Below are 19622 nucleotides of genomic sequence, written 5' to 3' on the forward strand. Positions count from 1 at the left end.
CGGAATGTCGCTCTGTCGCCCAGGCTGGAGTCTAGTGGCGCAAATCGGCTCACTGCAACCTCCGCCTCCCAGGTCAAGTGATTCTCCTTCCCCAGCCTCCTGAGTAGCTGCGACTAAAGGCGAGCGCCACCATGTCCGGCTAATTTTTGTATTTTTAGTAGAGATGAGTTTCACTATGTTGGTCAGGCTGCTCTCGAACTCCTGACCTCGTGATCCGCCACCCTGGACCTCCCAAAGTGCTGGGATTACACCACGCCGGCCGTACCTGTTTTCTTTACAACAATACTTCATAGCCTCCTAAACCAGCCCCTGAGGTAATAAAAATCATTAGTGGCAGAACCACTACTAGAAATTAGCTTGCTCTGGTATTCCTGGAATGTAACTTAAACTAATCTGGGAAAGAAAGACCTGCTTCCTCCTGGGCCCTGTGGTTGACTAGATCACAACTTCGCCAACCTTGCTGCTAGGTATTTAAAAACAAAAAAACATAGGAACCACTGGGCCTGTTTCTACATCTGTACAACAGGCTAAATCATCCCTACCCTGCCTGCTTCGTTCAACAGGCATTTTTTGCGAGAGCGCCGAAGCTGACATGTTACACCAACACTGAGGTTTCTAATTATCATTACCGTTTTTAATACCCACTCGGTCACCTCCGACTGTTCTTCACCTGCTCTCTGTCGGTAACTTGCTGCCGCCCGCTCCCCGCCCAGAGATGAGACCGGGCTCGTTCCGGCAGTCTCCCGACCCCGGAGAACAAAGACCGCCAAACCAAAGGCGAGCAGCAATCCCTCGGCTTGGAAATGCCGAAAGGAAAGCTCCGACTGGCTCTCCGCAACGCGAAGCAGCGCAGACCCGCCCCCGCCAGGGGTTGGAGCGAGAGAGTTGCCCTTTCCCGGTTACTTCCGCGCTTGTGAGCGACGGCGGCTCGCAAAGGCCAAACTTAATGCATGGACGAGCAGCGCGCTACTGCAGCTTTCTTCCGCCTCAGGAAGATCGTGGCCGGGGATCAGCAGGCCTCTAAGCAAGTGCGGAATGGACCAGGAGCGGGGCGATAGCAGCCTCACTTTGCGTGGTCTCCGGAACCGCTCCCACGAGAAGATAAAGCTGCGAAAGAGGAAGTCTACCTTGTACTTCAGCACCCAGGAGAAGAGCGCCAGGCGCCCCGGGGGTGAGTGAGGGGGCGCTGCCTGGAGAGCTTCTGCCCCATCTAAAAGAAGCACCTTGGCCGGGTGCGGTGGCTCAAGCCTGTAATCCCAGCACTTTGGTAGGCCGAGGCGGGTGGATCACGAGGTCAAGAGATCGAGACCATCTTGGTCAACATGGTGAAACCCCGTCTCTACTAAAACTACAAAAAATTAGCTGGGCATGGTGGCGCGTGCCTGTAGTCCCAGCTACTCGGGAGGCTGAGACAGCAGAATTGCTTGAACCCAGGAGGCGGAGGTTGCGGTGAGCCGAGATCGCGCCATTGCACTACAGCCTGGGTAACAAGAGCGAAACTCCGTCTCAAAAAAAAAAAAAAAATAAGGCCGGGCGCGTTGGCTCAAGCCTGTAATCCCAGCACTTTGGGAGGCCGAGGCGGGTGTATCACGAGGTCAAGAGATCGAGACCATCTTGGTCAACATGGTGAAACCCCGTCTCTACTAAAACTACAAAAAATTAGCTGGGCATGGTGGCGCGTGCCTGTAATCCCAGCTACTCAGGAGGCTGAGGCAGGAGAATTGCCTGAACCCAGGAGGCGGAGGTTGCGGTGAGCCGAGATCGCCCCATTGCACTCCAGCCTGGGTAACAAGAGCAAAACTCCGTCTCAAAAAAAAAAGTAAAAAAAAATAAATTAAATAAATAAATAAATAAATAAATAAAAGAAGCACCTTGTATTTCACTACCAGCCAGCTGCCAGTTGGGCTCTGTGTCGCCAGATCTTAACGAGTTTTGAAATGCTGGAAATACAGATTTTAATATAAATTCTGATTTTTAAATGTTAGCAACTAAATTCAGATTTTTAAAAAATACTTTGTATTTGGCTGACAGGCAGGCTGTCCGTTTGTGGTTTAGAGCAAGACGTTGGAGACAGCCCACAGATCCAGGTTTGAATCCGATGAGTAATTTACAGCTTTATTTGGACAACAAGGCCGTTTAATTTCTGAGCCTCAATTTGCTCGTCTGTAAAATGGGGCTAGTAATACCTACCTCGTAATATTGTTTTGAGGATTAAGTGAGATGCATGCAAAGGAATTAACACAGTGCCTGGCATATATAATAGTAAGCATCAATATATTTTAAAATGTACAGAGGACCATTTTATATTGCACATATACAAAGGGTTGCTTCTCAAATTAATAATTTATTAGCTGGTTTATTTCATTAGGTACACGCTTAGTATGACCTAATTAATTAGCCTAAGGCCTTAGTTAACCCAGTCTTTTTTTTTTTTTTTTTTTTTTTTTTTTTTTTTTTAGTATTTATTTCAATACTATGTTTATACAATAAGTTGCAAGAAAAGTGGGTTAAGCTAAAAGAGTGGCAGTGGCCCAGTGTTGAGGCTGTGGTCCTTGTATAACCTTCCCCAGGTTGGCTTTGAGAATGGTGAGGAGGGCCAGAGTGCACTACTGTCCCTTGGCAGAGCTTCAGCAAGAGGCAATCAGAGCCGCAGATTTTAAGCTCCGCAAGTGAAACTGCCTGACTTTTGTGCCACAATTACCTATTTTGTTCTGTTTTTCAGATCTTCTTGGAGAAAATATTTATCTGCTCTTGTTTACCATAGCTTTACGAATATTAAACTGCTTTTTAGTGCAGACAAGTTTTGTTCCAGATGAATACTGGCAGTCTCTTGAAGTTGCACATCACATGGTTTTCAAATATCCTTTGTGGTTTCTCTTCCAGGTGAATATTCATCTTAGCAATTGTGTTCAGTTTCTTTTAGAGTAGTCCCCCCTGCTCCCTCATCTTCAGGAGATAGTTTCCAAGATCCCTAATGGATGCCTGATACTGTAGACAGTACCAAACTCTATACATGTTGTTTTTATATATATAAAATATATACACATACTTACAATAAAGTTTATATAAATTAGATACAACAGATTAACAACAGTATTAAAATAAAACAAGTATAACACAATACTATAATAAAAGTTATGTGAACATGGTCTCTGTCTCTCTCTCAAAATATCCTCATATTTTCAGACAGTGGTTGAATTGACTATGGGCAACTGAAACCATGGAAAGTGAAACCACAGATAAGGGGGGACTACTGTCCATGTTTTCAGTTTTCCATATTTTCCCCAAATAATCTTAACTCATCAAAGTATGCTATTATTTTATACTAATATTTCTCCTGTCTTTCTTCTATGTTAATATACTTGACACAGTCGTTAGTATACATTCCTATAGTGCTTAGCACTTGGAGGATACAGAGAAAGTAAAGAACACATTACTGCCTTGAAGAAGTTAAGAGTTTAGTTGGCCAGTTGTATTTTTAATGCAAATATCCAGTATAAAATACTGTTTTAAGACTTTGCCAAAAAATAAAATATTGTTTTATAAGTGGAAATGAAAATATATTTTGCCAAGTGAAGTGGTGTGCACCTGTAGAGGCAGGAGGACCACTTGAGCCCGAGTTTGAGACCGGACTGGGCAAGAGTGAGACCCCATCTTAAAAAAAAAAAGGAAATAGGTTTCAATTTTATTTTCCATTTAATCCTTAATGTTACTAATTATGGTTATTTGACTTGGGAATGGACAGAGAGATTGAGGGGTTACACTTTCCCCTTAATCTTTGCAAGCATTTACAAGATTCTTCATCTTTTGGGGAAAGATACTGTTCAGTTGCTGGTAAGTTTAAATCAAAGTAACCAAACTACTTACTAAAAGTAGATTTATTGCACTGTTTTCAAAGCTTAATGTATATTAACTAAATGATAATGGTACCGTGGAATTTGTTTTTAAAAGACTACCGTTAGTCAAGTCCAGCCATATCTGGGAAGCCCACCATACTAAAGACACACTGTGATGTGTAACTCTTTCGTATGTGCTAAAATATAAGACAGCATGAAAATGTCCTGCTGTGAGGAATTCTGTTAGGATGTGCAGATTTTCTTTTCTTTTTTTTTATGTGTAACTCCCACTCAGATGTGCAGATCTTCAAAATGACTATATTATGTATTATTTGGACATTAGAAGTACTGTATACTTCTTTCTTAAAAGTATCACTTGAGAGCAGTGTTGTATTTTGTGTTTTTTAACTTGTAGGTTGAAGACCATGTTATATGAGTTTATGAGGACTAAATACATGTAAACCCACTCAAGATTTAGGGTTGAAATTAAAACTTTTAAAAATTTAATTTGACAAAAATATAATGATACACATAATCATTGTGCTATGTAGTAACTAGGCATCAACAGTAAGTAATTCCTAGGTCATTAATTGCTAGGGTCAATTGCCAGGAGATGCTACAAGGGTAGGACTAATGGTGCAAAAGTTTCTCTAGCTTCACTCCCAAGATGCTTTAAGCTATCTTCAGATGAGACTCAGAGTTTGGACTCTCCCTGATTTCTGACAGTGGGGGTTAATGGTGCAGCATTCCAAAGGGAGTCCAAATCCTGAGGTGTTTTGTGTAACTTAGAAAGACACAGGTTCTGGGGTATTTAAGGTAGGGTTGTACTCTCCCCTTTACAGTATTTGCTTCCCCATTATTGAGAAATTAGGGTTAAACCACTGAAAGTGATGCTTCAAATGTGAAGATGAAGGGGAAGGAGAATTCAGAGCAGTAGCAGAGTATCTTCCATTAACACAGGTAGAATTTAGGAGCTGCGACCTGACTTTTCTCCCCTTACAGTTATCTACTAGCTTATAGATTATGTAAGGTATACATAAAGTCTGGAATCACAAGAAAGTATACATAATCTCAATGACATTTTATATCCCAAGAAGTAGGTCAGATTACGAATGAAGAGGTCTTCAGGACAGAAAAATTTCCTACTCCTCACTGCCCTCAATCTGTAGCTGACCCACAGGTCAATGTGTGATTTAAAGGAAACTCCCCCTGACCCACTCCAACCCCCCCTAAAAGGAACCCATTGTCATATCTAAAACTTGACTATGTAGAGATTTATTAGGATATGATCAGTCATTCATACTCTCATATTGATTATTTTGAGTAAATTATATATCTAATTTTGAAGCTAGAAGTCAGAGAAGTGAAGTAAATAGATCAAGGTCACAGCATGTTAAAAGCAGAACTAGAACTAAATCCTAGGTCTACTTACTCACAGCCTAGTGCTGTTCCCAGATAGCTCCTCTACAAACTGGATAAGATGTGTGCACACCTGCGCATGGTGGCTCACACTTATAATCTCAACATTTTGGGAGGCTAAGGTGGGAGGATTGCTTGAGGCCAGGAGTTTGAGGCCAGCCTGGGCAACATAGCAAAACTCTGTTTCTACAAAAAAACTTTTAAAAAGGAGAGATGGCTTAGAGCTGCACAGTCCGCTATGGTAGCCACTAGCTACATGTGGCTGTTGAAGACTTCAGATGTGGCTAGTCCAATTTGAGAAGTGCTGGAAGTTTAAAATAAAAACTGAATGTCAAGGGCCTAGTACAAAAAAAAATAATATTTTTATAATTTTTTTTATTGATTAAATGTTCAAATGATAATGCCTTAGATACACTGGGTCAGAAAAGATGAAATTAATTTTACCTGTTTTGGGTTTTCTTTTCTGTTTTTACTTTTTCATTTGCCTGCTATAGAATTTCACATTATACATGTGGCACATATTATATGTCTATGGGTCTGTGATGGCTTAGAACATGTGAAAGTAAAGAGGAGAGGAGGGGAAACCTGAATGAGGAACTACAGTAAGGTTTGTTGTTTTTGTTTTTGTTTTTGTTTTTGAGACAGTCCCATTCTGTTGCCCAGGCTGGAGTGCAATGGCATGATCTTGGCTCACTGTAACTGCCACCTCCCGGGTTCAAGTGATTCTCCTGTCTCAGCTTCCTGAGTAGCTGGGATTACAGGTGCCTGCCACCACACGTGGCTAATTTTTGTATTTTTTAGTAGAGACTGGGTTTCATCATGGCCAGGCTGGACTCAAATGTCCACTTGCCTCCGCCTCCCAAAGTGTTGGGATTAAAGGCGTGAGCCACCAAGCCTGGCCAACAGTAAGGTCTCTTTGAATAGTCACAAGACAGCAAAAAAGTATCTGGCTCCTGTAGCTTAGGGGAGGACTCAGGATCTTGAAGAACAGAAGTGTGGAATGGGGAGCTGCCAACACAGGCCTGGTGCTCAAGTTACACCTGGGATATTCCTTCTCTTTACCTCACTCCAGTGCTTTAATCTTTAGTATGTCTTTACTGTAACCTGGAAAATTATGGTATCAAAAATCTGGAAAGACTGCTAATGACTGGCAGTTCAGAACTCCACTTATTTTTATGCTAAAGTCTACTTTCTTTTAAATTCAAGATTTCTACTTGACCACCCTTGAAAAACTTCTCTTTATTCGGGTAAACATCTCTAGCTCTTAACCTCATAAACAGAGATAGTATCCTCTAGACACTTTGTAATTCATTAATATCCATCTTAAAATGTGGATCTCCAAACTGGCACAATATTGAAGGGAGAGTAACTAGTTCAGAATATGGTGGGTCCATTAACTTACATTTCTCAGAGCACAGGGATTCTTTTAGCTTTTTAATAGCTACCTCACACTGTTGGCTCATATTAAGTTTGTAGCCAAATTGACTTTTCATATGAACTGCTTTCAGGGGGCCTGGGAAGTGAGGATGAAGCTTATAGCTCCCTATGCAGAGTAAACAGAAGGTATGTACATGGGTGCCTTTTCCTGTATTTTACAGGGCACACTTTATGTGGCATTTACTACCATGTAGCTTTAACTTTCCAATTTAAGCATTTATTTACACATCATGGACAAAAAAATATAAAACTAAAGTGCTAAAAGCCATTGACAACGAAAAGTAAAGCAGCTCCTATATTGTGGAATTAATGAAGTTTGATTCAACAAAAATATGAATTCATGGCCGGCACGAGAATCCCAGCACTTTGGGAGGCCGAGGCAGGTGGATCACCTGAGGTCAGCAGTTCAAGACTAGCTAGCCAACATGGTGAAACTCCATCCCTACTAAAAATACAAAACTTAGCCAGACGTGGTGGTGGGCGCCTGTAATCCCAGCTACTCGGGAGGCTAAGGCAGAAGAATCTCTTGAACTCAGGAGGTAGAGATTGCCGTGAGCCAAGATCATGCCACTGCACTCCTGCCTGGGTGACAGAGACTCTGTCTCAAAAAAAAAAAAGTACAAATTCATGTACAAATTTTTGAAACACATCTTTTGAACACACCAAGATTAAACTGTGTTCTACCAGCAAGCGTTATTTTGTTAGTGTTAACTATGACATTTTTTCAACTGAGAGATGCTAGTGCATAGCATTAACATTTCTAACTACAATTTACTTGTAAAACATTTAATCTTTATTTCAATTTTACTCTTAAATTTACTCTTCAATGTCATCTGAATACCATGTTCCTATAATTGCAGAATATTTGTGCTTTTTAAAAAAGTAATGTGTTATAGCCGGCACGGTGGCTCACGCCTGTAATCCTAGCACTTTGAGAGGCTGAGGTGGGCGGATTGCCTGAGCTCAGGAGTTCGAGACCAACCTCAGCAATACGGTGAAACCCCGTCTCAACTAAAATACAAAAAATTAGCCAGGTGTAGTGGCATGTGCCTGTAATCCCAGCTACTTGGGAGGCTGAGGCAGGAGAATTGCTTGAACCCTGGAGGTGGAAGTTGCAGTAAGCTGAGATCACACCACTGCACTCCAGCCTGGGCAACAGAGAAAGACTCCACCTAAAAAAAAAAAAGTAATTTGTTATTATCTGTATTGCAGGATAGAGAAGGAGTGTAACTTAGGAATTAAAAGCCAGGCTTTAGTGTCAGGCAAACGTGGGTTTATAATCTTGCCTTTCATACTAACTAGCTGTGCAACCTTGTGAAAATTACTTAACCTCTCTGTTCCTCAGTTTCCTCTTCTATAAAACAGTCCCTGACTCAGAAGACTGTTAGGACTGAATGAGTTAATACATATAAAGTGCTTAGCATGATACCATGTACACAGTGCTGCAAACGTTTGATTTTTTAAAAACCTGTTGTTGCTAATGAATATAATATACTTTTAAAATAGAAACTTAACACAATGAAATGATTGGCTAACTATTAATATTTACATTAAAATTAGGGCCAGGCACAATGGCTCACACCTGTAATCCCAACACTTTTGGAGACTAAGGTGGGAGTATCACTTGAGGCGAGATTAGCTGAGTGTGGCAGTGCATGCCTGAAGTCCTAGCTACTCAGTAGACTGAGGCAGGAAGATTGCTTCACCCCTGGATTCAAGACTGCAGCCTGGACAACAGAGTGACACCCTGTCAATCAATCAATATAATAAAAATATATATTTATATATAATATATATGTGTGTATATTTGATATATGATATGGTGTGTATATACTATATATATGTATATTATATGTATATATATATACGCACACACACAGATGCAGAGAGTATGAGACTGGTAAAACTTATATTGATTATTTTAATGAGAAATTATAATTTTTGTAGAAAAAGGTATGTAGTTTTGCAGAAAGAAAATATAGTGTCTATTTTTGTACTAAGAATGCTCTCTGTAGATAGTTGGATCAGATTGTTGATTTTTACCATAATTCAGTGTGAACTAACAGATGTTTTTAACATCCTCTTCTTCTTTTTAACTGATGAAGATTTGGATTCCTAGACTTGCCCAAGCACTTCTGTCTGCTGTAGCAGACGTGAGACTTTACTCATTAATGAAGCAACTAGAAAATCAGGAAGTGGCAAGATGGGTGGTAAGTTCTAAACACTTGAGAAGCCGTATGCCAGTTACTTCATTCCTATGGGTATGAAGCACATGGAAACACTGATTGCCAAAACAACTTTAGAAGATAATTCATGCAGCTTTACAGAGGTACTTCCATAATTAAGAACAGTAACATGCAGTGGCACCTGCCGTATCTTTCCTCCTGATTAAGCCCTGGACACTGGCAGCCACTGATACCCTCAAACCCTATGAGCGTCTAAACCTGGGAAACAGCCTTTGGAAACCTCTTTACTCTTCAAAATGCCTCTCTTTCCATAGCATGGAGTAGAGATAGTTCCAGATTACCAACTACTTCACACAGCACCTTAGCTACTTACAACCCTTGTTCTGTTCCTCTAGCAAGCCTATATGTGAGGTGCAGCCTGAGAAATCTCTTTGCATTGAAACTCTTTCAGTTCTGAATGGGATGTCCGAAGTATTAGGTTAGTGCAAAAGTAATTGTGGTTTTTGCCACAACAGTATTAGGTTGGTACAATTACTGGACTTGTGAGGGAGAGAGTATGGTACAGAAAACTATCTTTTGTCATTTGACTTATTTCAAGGTGAGATGACAGATTCCTGACATCTCCCACTCAAATCTTGAATGAATGAATTTTTCCCATTTACACAATATCCTAATGAGGGATTGGATCCTGTAGTACTATTGTTAATTCATTTGGCTCTTTGTAAAGTTAATAAGCTTATATGAGCCTGCTTGAAGGTCTTAGCCTTGTTATTTTCTTTTTTTTTGAGACGGAGTTTCACTCATGTTACCCAGGCTGGAGTGCAATGGCACGATCTCGGCCCACCGCAACCTCCGCCTCCTGGGTTCAGGCAATTCTCCTGCCTCAGCCTCCTGGGTAGCTGGGATTACAGGCACGCACCACCATGCCCAGCTAATTATTTGTATTTTTAGTAGAGACGGGGTTTCACCATGTTGACCAGGATGGTCTCGATCTCTTGACCTCGTGATCCACCCGCCTCGGCCTCCCAAAGTGCTGGGATTATAGGCTTGAGCCACCGCGCCCGGCCTAGCCTCGTTATTTTCTACTTATATTCTATGTACATTGCTGAAAGCTCAACATAAAATGGTAGGCAAAAGTCATGATGGCTTTGAAGTGCTTCCTCCAGAGTTACAGCACTAGGTTCTTCTAGTTTAGGAAAAACCTTTACTTTCATGAAAATTGGGAACATTTTTTAAAGGCTGTATTTGGAGAGATGGGAAGCTTGTGCCACATACTTAACAACTGCCTCAACTAACAAGTTTCTTTTAGCACATTTATTTTGCAGACTTAATGTGCTCTGTGTGCATGTTCTTCCAAAAACTGATGCATTAATTTAGTCAATTTCCAAATTAAAATTTAATAATGTCTCCTGACTTTTTTTTTTCCTCTTTCCTGTTTTATCTTAATTTTTCATCATCATTCCAAAACAGGGAAACATTTCAAACAAGGACAATATTCCAAACAAGGTCAATAAAAAAGTCATAAAATTTGTGTCAGTACTATAAGACAGTTTGAGAAATATTGATTGGAAGAATCTAGGTATGAATTTCAATCCTCTGTAAACTCTACCATCAAAGAATCTGTTTTATGTGTTCATTAATGAAAAATGGGATTTTAAATCAAATGCAGTGCCATAAAAATGCACCTGAAAGTATAAATTTCTTAACATGAACAAATATAGATCTGCTATTTTCATAAACCTGTGTTTGATATAACTTTCTAAAAATAACGTTTGGGCATGCCTACTTACTTTAACATCATCTACCTTTTGATGTCCTTTTCACAGTATTTAGACTTACTTGCTATTTGGAACATAGTATGTACTAAGATTTTCCATTTCCTACTTCATACATGTTTGCTCTATACTTGCTCTTAGTTTTTTTGCCAGTTGTGCTCCTGGTTCACATGGTATTGCTGTACCAGAACCCTTACAAACACCATGGAAACTGGTCTCACTATAATTGCTCTTTTCTACTATCCTTTGGAAGGCTCAAAGTCTATGAACAGGTAAGAAAAATTACTGTTAATAATTATGTACAAAACTCTACTTTTGAAAAATCTTAAATATCAACATATTGTAATGTCTAGTAGACCCCCTAATTTTCATGAGTGTTGAGAACCACAAAATTTCAGTTGATATAGCAGAAAACAGATAATACTCAAACCAGATAATTAAGGAGAGTTTAACAAAAGGAATATTTACAAAGGTGTAGACAATATTTAGGAAAGCCAATAAGGAAACACCATAGTACTCCCAGACTAGTTATAGTAGGAAGTCTGTATTACCTCTAGGCTTCAAGGAGCAAGAAGAAATGGTTACTGGAATCTATAAAGAGCTATAATTATAAGAGAGAGCCTCAACAGGGGACAGGCACAGCCATCCTTTAGCAATAATGAGAGACAGCCAGGGGAGTAAATAATCCTGACCCAACTCTTCTGCCTCTCAAGTAGCCCAAACTAGTCAGAAGCCAGAAAGCAAGATAGCCATGGATGTTGTCCATTCGGGTCAGCTTTCCCGAATGTACAGTGCTGGAGAAGAAGCCATCTGGAAGGACAAATAGGAAAAAGTTGGACTTGATTTGGCTTTCTTTAAACTGGGGAAACAAATACCATGCAATGGGAACATGAGTGAAGGCACAGAACTGTAAATGGGCTTCATTTACAGTTATAGTTACAGTATATTCAGGGCAGACTGTGCAAAGTAGTTATAGAGTGTGGTAGGATGCATGGAAGAAGAGAAGAATAAGGGATGAGGCAGGAACGGAGACTTTGAGTTTGGATTTTATTCTGTAGGTAACAGGGAACCATTTGAGACGTTTGAGTGGCATGACATAATCAAATCTGATTTGGAAAAACTTCTTTTGTAATAGCAATATTTAGGATATACTAAAAGGAAAAAAAGCCAGAATTTGAGATCTAGTTAAAATTCTAGTATCCATTTTTCCTACACAAAAAGGTCATTGGGAGGATCAAATAAAATAAGATCATTTCTGCCTTAGACTCTTGACTACAAGAAAAAAGCATTCACTCAAGTTACATATATGATGCAGACTTTCTTATAAGGCTAAAAGGGAAAATGGGCATCTCAAGCCTTGTGGCCAGGACTGGAAGAAAACTGTAGAATATCTCAGCCACGCAGATTAATAAAGGTTATGCAGCATCCAAGGCAGTTTTGGGGAATGAGCTGTTTTGTTGTGCCTTTATATCCCAAATAGCCTGTGAGTCCTGCTTTAGTCTTTCATTATTTAGGGGCTTAGCCAGATTCTGTCCGCTTCTCATTTTGCTAGCAATTACCACATTTCTCTATCTCGCATTCAGTTTGAGACAATCTAATTAGGTCCATTAAATGTCACTGTCTCTATCTGGCCATAATTTTATTTCACACTGGCCAGCCTTAGATTGGCTACTTGGGCCCAGATGCCCTCCCCTAATTCAGTCAGGAAGCCCAAGGGTCACGTGGTATAAAAGGAGTGCTATATAAGCATTTTTCCTTGTATAAGCATGACAGGTACTATTCTAGACCTGACAATAAAATGACCTTTTGCATCCTCTTTTTAAAATTGCAAGTATTGGGCAGACACTGTGGCTCACGCCTGTGATCCCAGCATTTTGGGAGGCAGAGGCGGGTGGATTACTTGAGGCCAGGAGTTCGAGACCAGCCTGGCTCACATGGTGAAACCCCATTCCTACTAAAAATACAAAAATTAGCTAGTCATGGTGACACGTGCCTGTAATCCCAGCTACTAGGGAGGCTGAGGCAGTAGAATTGCTTGAACCAGGGAGACGGAGGTTGCAGTGAGCTAAGATAACGCCACTGCACTCCAACCTGGGCAAAGGAGCGAGACTCCATCTCAAAAAAAATGCAAGTATTATAAATGAAAGATTCCTTTAAGAATGATATGAGAACATATAAGCACTGATTTCTATAAAATGAGAACAAAACCGTTTTCATGATGATTAAATGAGAATCTATGTGAAGTGTAAAACATAGGGCCTATTACAAAATAAGTGTTCAGTAAGTATTGATGACAATGATGTTGTTGTTAAATAAAGGAATTTTTCTGCTGGGTGCGGTGGCTCACGCCTGCAATCCCAGCACTTGGGAGGCCGAGACGGGAGGATCACAAGGTCAGGAGTTCAAGACCAGCCTGGCCAACATAGTGAAACCCCGTGTCTACTAAAAATACAAAAATTAGCTGGGCGTTGTGGCACATGCCTGTAGTCCCAGCTACTTGGGAGGAGAATTGCTTGAACCCAGGAGGCAGAGGTTGCAGTGAGCCAAGACTGAGCCATTGCACTCCAGCCTGGGCTACAGAGCAACACTCTGTCTCAAAAAAAAAAAAAAAAAAAAAATATTTCTAGGCCTGGTGCATTGGCGCACACCTGTAATCCCAACACCTTGGGAGGGAGGGATGGGAGGACTGCTTGAGCCCAGGGGTTTCACGTCAGCCTGGGCAACAAAGTGAGACCCCATCTCTACAAAAAATAAAAAGACTGTAGTCCCAGCTACTTGGGAGGCTGAGGAGGAAGGATTATTTGAGCCTGGGAGATGGAGGTTGCAGTGAGCCATGATCATGTGATGTCACTGCATTCCAAAAAGTATTTCTGGGCAATGCAAAAAAACCCAAAACAAAAACCGTGATGAAAAGGTCCCGGGATGCTAAGTGTCAGAACTTAATGTAAAATGACGACAGTGGAAGTAGGAAGGAAACAAAAGTGGATGAGTGGGATGAAAAGTGCTGTTTACGGTAACTCCAAAGTTTTAAGACTAGGAAACTGAATGTGGCCAGGTGTGATAGTTCACACCTGTAATCCCAACACTTTGTGAGGCTGAGGTGGGAGGATTACTTGAGCCAAGGAGTTCAAGACCAGCCTGGGCAACATAGTGAAACCCCATCTCTACAAAACATTTAAAAGTTAAAGAGGCATGGTGCATAGTCCCGGCTACCAGGAAGGCCGAGGAGCTTGCAATGTCAAGGCTGCAGTGATCTGTGCTTGCACCACTGTGCTCCTGCCTAGGCAAGACCCTGACTCAAAAACAAAAAAGAAACAAAGAAACGGCAACATGGGTGGACCTGGAGGCCATTACCCTATGCAAACTAACACAGGAACAGAAAACCAAATACCACATGTTCTCACATATGAGAACTAAACATCAAGAACACATGGATACTAGGAGAGAAACAGATACTGGGGGCCTACTTGAAGGTGGAAGGTGGGAGAAGGGAGAGGATCAGAAAAAATACCTATAGGGTACTATGTTTATTACCCAGTTGACAAAATTATCTGTACACCAAACCTCCGTGACATGAAATTTACCTATATAGCAAACCTGCACATATACCCCTGAACCTAAAATAAAAGTTAAAAGAGAAAATTACATGGAAAAAATTAAAATAAAAGAAGGAAACGAAATACTATTAATTTATATAGTGTACACTGAAGAGGTTTGAGGAAAAGTTGTGGGGTTTATGTCACATAGCTCTGAGTGCCAGTATATGATCTATATAAAAATAGCAGAAATCCCAACGTGCTGGGATTACAGATGTGAGCCACAGCTATATAAAAACTGGCCAAGGCAGGCGGATCACTTGATGTCAGGAGTTCAAGACCAACATGGTGAAACCCCATCTCTACTAAAAATACAAAAATTAGGCAGGCATGGTGGCATGCGCCAGTAGTCCCACCGACTCAGGAGGCTGAAGTGGGAGAATCACTTGGACCCAGGAGGTGGAAGCTGCAGTAAGCCGAGATCGTGCCACTGGCTTCCAGCCTGGGTGATAGAATGAGATCTTGTCTTAAAAAAAAAAAAGACAAATGAAGGAGTAAGAAATATACATCTGAAAGTCTGGAGTAAGGTCAAGACTAGAAATACAGACTTGGCAATCCACTGTGTAATTTCACTATAGCAGAAGTTGTATGTAGCGTCTATGAGTCAAATGCTACTTGGCTAAATTTTTTAAATAGTGAGGTTTTTTTTTTGTTGTTGTTGTTTTGTTGTTGTTTGTTTTTTTAAGAGTCTCTGTTTCCCAGGCTGGAGTGCGGTGATATGATCTCAGCTCACTGCAGCCTCGACCACCTGGGCTCAAGCAATCCTCCTGCCCCAGCCTCTCAAGTAGATGGAACCACAGGCTTGCACCACCATGCCCAGCTAATTTAAAAAAAAAAAAAAATATGTAGCAGGGTGCAATGGCTCATGCCTGTAATCCCAGCACTTTGGGAGGCTAACACAGGTGGATCACCTGAGGTCAGGAGTTCAAGACCAGCCTCACCAACATGGTAAAACCTTGTCTCTACTAAAAATACAAAATCCAGATATGGTGGTGCATACCTGTAATCCCTGCTACTCAGGAGGCTAAGACAGGAGAATCGCTTGAACCAAGGAGGCAGGGGTTGCAGTGAGTCCAGATCATGCCATTGTACTCCAGCCTGGGCAACAAAAGCAAAATCCATCTCAAAAAAAAAAAAAAAAAATTGGCTGAGCAGCTGTGGCTGACACCTGTAATCCCAGCACTTTGGGAGGCCGAGGCAGGTGATCACAAGATCAGGAGATCAAGACCGTCCTGGCTAACACAGTAAAACCCCGACTGTACTAAAAATACAAAAAATTAGCTGGGCATGGTGGAACATGCCTATAGTCCCAGCTACTCAGGAGACTGAGGCAGGAGAAATGCTTGAATCTGTGAGGCAGAGGTTGCAGTGAGCCAAGATTGTACCACTATACTCCAGGCTGGGCGACAGAGCAAGACTCTGTTTAAAAAAAAAAAAGAAAGAAAAAATTTTTGTGTGTGTGTGGAGATGGGGTCTCCTTCAATTGCCCAGCTGGTCTTGAACTCCTGGGATCAAGTGATCCTCCTGCCATGGTATCCTGAAGTGTTGGGATTACAGGCATGAGCCACCAAACCCAGCCTAAATTTCAAGCTTATATATCAAAACCTGGATTTCTGGTTTTTCTTGAAAAATTGGAAGTTCTAGTAGCATTTTGGGTTAGGATAACTTCATGACAATACCATGGTTCAAACCTAGTCTACAAATCTCTTATTTATTTATTTAGACAGAGTTTCGCTCTGTCACCCAGGCTGGAGTGCCCTGGGGTGATCTTGGCTCAATGCAACCTCTGCCTCCTGGGTTCAAGCAATTCTCCTGCCTCAGCCTCCTGAGTTGCTGGAACTACAGGCATGCACTACCATACCCAGCTAATTTTTGTATTTTTAGTAGAGACAGGGTTTCACCATGTTGGCCAGGCTGGTCTTGAACTCCTGACCTTGTGATCCACCCGCCTTGGCCTCCAAAAGTGCCAGGATTGCAGGTGTGAACCACCACACCTGGCCCATTTCTCATTTTTATAGTTTAGCAGGTCTCTGTAAGCATTTGAATTTGTTATCCCTGAACTTATATCCTCATCAACATTATAGATTTCTTTTTTCTTTTTTGAGATGGAATTTCACTCTTGTTGCCCAGGCTAGAGTGCAATGGTATCAGCTTGGTTCACTGCAACTTCCACCTCCCAGGTTCAAGCAACTTTCCTGCCTTAGACTCCCAAGTAGCTGGGATTACAGGTACCCGCCAAAAATCCTGACTAATTTTTTGCATCTTTAGTAGAGACAAAGTTTCACGATGTTGGCCATGCTGATCATGAACTCCTGACCTCAGGTGATCCACCCATCTTGGCCTCTCAAAGTGCTGGGATTGCAGGTGTGAGCCACCATACTTGGCCTATAGATTTCTTTATAGTTATTTTTATTAATTAATAGGTATATAATGGTAATATAGGTTGTCTTATTTTGCTGTCTTTTAATTTTTACAGGGCTATTTTTCCACGTAATAATATACTATCCATAGTCCTCATGATTAAATTATCATCTCTTTCAACCATTAGTTGAGAGAAGTCTTACTAGTAAAAATCTATATTTTTATCCATGATCATATAATTTATACAGTAGACCTTTAACAGTTGTATGTGTATATATATATATATATCTCAATTGGCTAAAATTAACTTACATTCAAAAAAAATTTTATGTACTCAGAGCCCACGCTGCCTAAATAATCATGTTTCTTTAAATGCCCATGCTTTTTCTTAGAGAAAGGCTCTCTGTATGACTTTCTTATAGCTCCTTATGAGAAACTTGATCTTTTTTTTAAAATCAAGAAATTAATTGGCAAAGTTGTGAGGTAAAAAGTATATACTTTTTATAGCACACAAGACTGGCATTAAAACATATACTTGAAACTTCTTACTTGAAAATACTAGAATTAGAAAATGAGCACTGAAAACAGCTTTGGATATTACCTTTTTTAACAGATAAGAAAACCTAGGACCCAGAAAATATAAGTAACCTGCAAAAGTTAACATAGCTATTTAGGCTGAGCACGGTGACTGACATCTGTAATCCCAGCACTTTAGGAGGCCGAGGCAGGCGGATCACCTGAGGTCAGGGTTTGAGACCAGCCTGGCCAACGTGGTGAAACCGTGTCTCTACTAAAAATATAAAAAGTTAGTCAGGCATGGTGGTATACACCTGTAATCCCAGCTACTCAGGATCCTGAGGCAAGAGAATTGCTTGCACCCAGGAGGCAGAAGTTGCATTGAGCCACTGCACTCCAGCCTGAGTGACAGAGTGAGACTGTCTCAAAAAAAAAAAAAGGTCATATAGCCATTATACCAAAAGGAAGATGTCATATCACAGTGTAAATGATAGATAACTTCAAAGTTAATTTCCCACTTGTCTTACCACACATTTTCCTCTTATAGTGTCAAGTACTCATCCCTAGTGGCACTTGCCTTCATAATTCGTCCCACAGCTGTCATTCCGTGGACACCTTTGCTCTTCAGACATTTCTGTCAAGAACCAAGAAAGCTTGATCTTATTCTACATCATTTTTTACCCGTAGGGTAAGTGTGGTAACAATCCATCCCTTAATTTTAGTAACCTATAAATCACAGATTATGAACAAAATTTTACATCTTTCAGCTATATCTTCTAATGTCAATGAGAACTCTTAGTCCAAGGAAATAGAATATTGCAAAACTTATGTATTATATTCTTATATTTATGATCCTGACTATAACTATTTTAATTTGCTTAACTGAGTACTTTTATAATTATTTCTAACTTAGAACTGTCTGATGCTTTATTTCCTAAATATTTCTCAAATATATTTTAGGGATACTTGATTCTTTTACATTTGTATAGGGCTTTATCATTCATAATGTGTTTTTACATATTACCTCATAATTTTCATAATACTACAATCTAGGCAATATATGTTTTTATTTTGTAGTAGAGAAAACAGGAGGCTGGGAGAAATTAAAAATGTGTTAGCCAAAGCCATTGGGCTAGCTGCTATACTGGTATTGAAACCCAGGTCTTCTAACTACACTATGAGCTCCTAGGATCAGACATATCCCAAGTATCTAGTAGACTATCCCAAATAATTATTTATTGAAGGGATGACTGCATTCTGACTCGTAGAACGTGATCTTTTTAATATACAATCATGTACCATATAGTGACATTTTGGATAGCACTGGACTGCACTTATGACAGAGATCCCATTAGATTATATTAGTGTATTTTACTGTACTTTAGTTTCTGCGTTTAGCTATGTATATTCATTTATTTGAGATGGAATTTTGCTCTGTCACCCAGGCTGGAGTGCAGTGGTGCAATCTCAGCTCACTGCAACCTCTGCCTCCCTCCCAGGTTCAAGTGATTCTCCTGCCTCAGCCTCCCAACTAGCCTAGCTGTTATTACAGGCGCCCGCCATCACACCCGGCTAATTTATTTTTGTATTTTTAGTAGAGATGGGGTTTTACCATGTTACCCAGCTAGTCTCGAACTCCTGACCTCAGGTGATCTGCCCACCTTGGCCTCCCAAAGTGCTGGCATTACATGTGTGAGCCACTGTGCACAGCCTGTTTTGCCATAGTTAGATACACAGATACTTAGCATTGTGTTATGGTTGCTTACAATATTCAGTATAGTACCATGCTATATAGGTGTGCTGCCTAGGAGCAGTAGGCTATACCATATAGCCAAGATATGTGTAAGCTATACTATCTAAGCTTATGTAAATGCACTCTATGATGTTTGCACAATGATGAAATTGCCTAATAATGCAGTTCTCAGAATGTATCCCCATTGTTAAGTAGTACATGACTGTACTAGTATTCATTAGTCACAAGTATTTTTTGGGTAGCAATCTGAAACGAGTAAATTATCTTGCGTCTCAGTTGCTACCTTGTTGTCATTTCTCAGATGTATTACTAACATTACATTAAGTATGTTCATTCATTCAGGAAGCATTTAATCCTACTATGTGCCAGGCAGTGTTCCAGATGTAGGAGATGCATCAGTTTAACCAAAAAAACTTCCAGCCTTCATGAAGTTTACATCCTAGTAGGGAAAAAGAGACAACTCAAAAGATAAGAATAAATATGTATCTGTCGAGTGATGGTGATACAGGGAAAAATAATTGTGGGATAAGGAGGAGAGAATGCTAGTGCTTGGTGTAGTGGGGGAGCTGTTATTTTTAAATAGGGTAGTTGGGAAAGATCACCATGATAAGGTGACACTGGAGCCAAAACTTAAAGGAGTTCAGGGAGCGAACCATGTAGTTACTTGATGAGAGAATATTCCAGGCAAAGGAACCAGCCAAGTACTAAGTATGTTGGACATATTTAAGGAACAGCAAGAAGAT

The 19622-nt window shown here is 40.5% G+C and overlaps 3 protein-coding genes across 5 annotated transcripts in view; 1 reads left to right on the top strand and 2 right to left on the bottom strand.

The window, feature by feature from the left end:
• Positions 1-795, bottom strand: part of PIGBOS1 (PIGB opposite strand 1) — a 2578-nt gene extending 1783 nt beyond the window's left edge. The window contains exon 1 of one of the 2 annotated variants that reach the window (XM_017543372.2): positions 723-795. The gene's annotated coding sequence lies outside the window, so the exon portion shown is untranslated. Of the gene's footprint in view, positions 1-629 lie in introns of both variants that reach the window. The other variant, XM_037743785.1, reaches the window with a different exon arrangement.
• A 103-nt stretch (positions 796-898) lies between these two features.
• The window catches only part of PIGB (phosphatidylinositol glycan anchor biosynthesis class B), a 41098-nt gene continuing 22374 nt past the window's right edge, over positions 899-19622 (top strand). Inside the window, exons 1-6 of the mRNA XM_017543359.2 lie at positions 899-1171; positions 2723-2858; positions 3717-3834; positions 8798-8902; positions 10795-10925; positions 17674-17814. Coding sequence (XP_017398848.1) covers positions 1036-1171; positions 2723-2858; positions 3717-3834; positions 8798-8902; positions 10795-10925; positions 17674-17814 — 767 coding nt within the window. The 5' untranslated portion in view covers positions 899-1035. The remainder of the gene's footprint in view (positions 1172-2722; positions 2859-3716; positions 3835-8797; positions 8903-10794; positions 10926-17673; positions 17815-19622) is intronic.
• Positions 2421-19622, bottom strand: part of CCPG1 (cell cycle progression 1) — an 85132-nt gene continuing 67930 nt past the window's right edge. Inside the window, exon 12 of one of the 2 annotated variants that reach the window (XM_017543354.2) lies at positions 2421-2988. The gene's annotated coding sequence lies outside the window, so the exon portion shown is untranslated. Of the gene's footprint in view, positions 2989-11042; positions 11464-19622 lie in introns of those variants that run through there. The other variant, XM_017543356.2, reaches the window with a different exon arrangement.

The sequence above is a fragment of the Cebus imitator genome, unplaced genomic scaffold (assembly GCF_001604975.1).
Source record: "Cebus imitator isolate Cc_AM_T3 unplaced genomic scaffold, Cebus_imitator-1.0 Scaffold154, whole genome shotgun sequence".
In the NCBI taxonomy this organism is placed as follows: Eukaryota; Metazoa; Chordata; class Mammalia; order Primates; family Cebidae; genus Cebus; species Cebus imitator.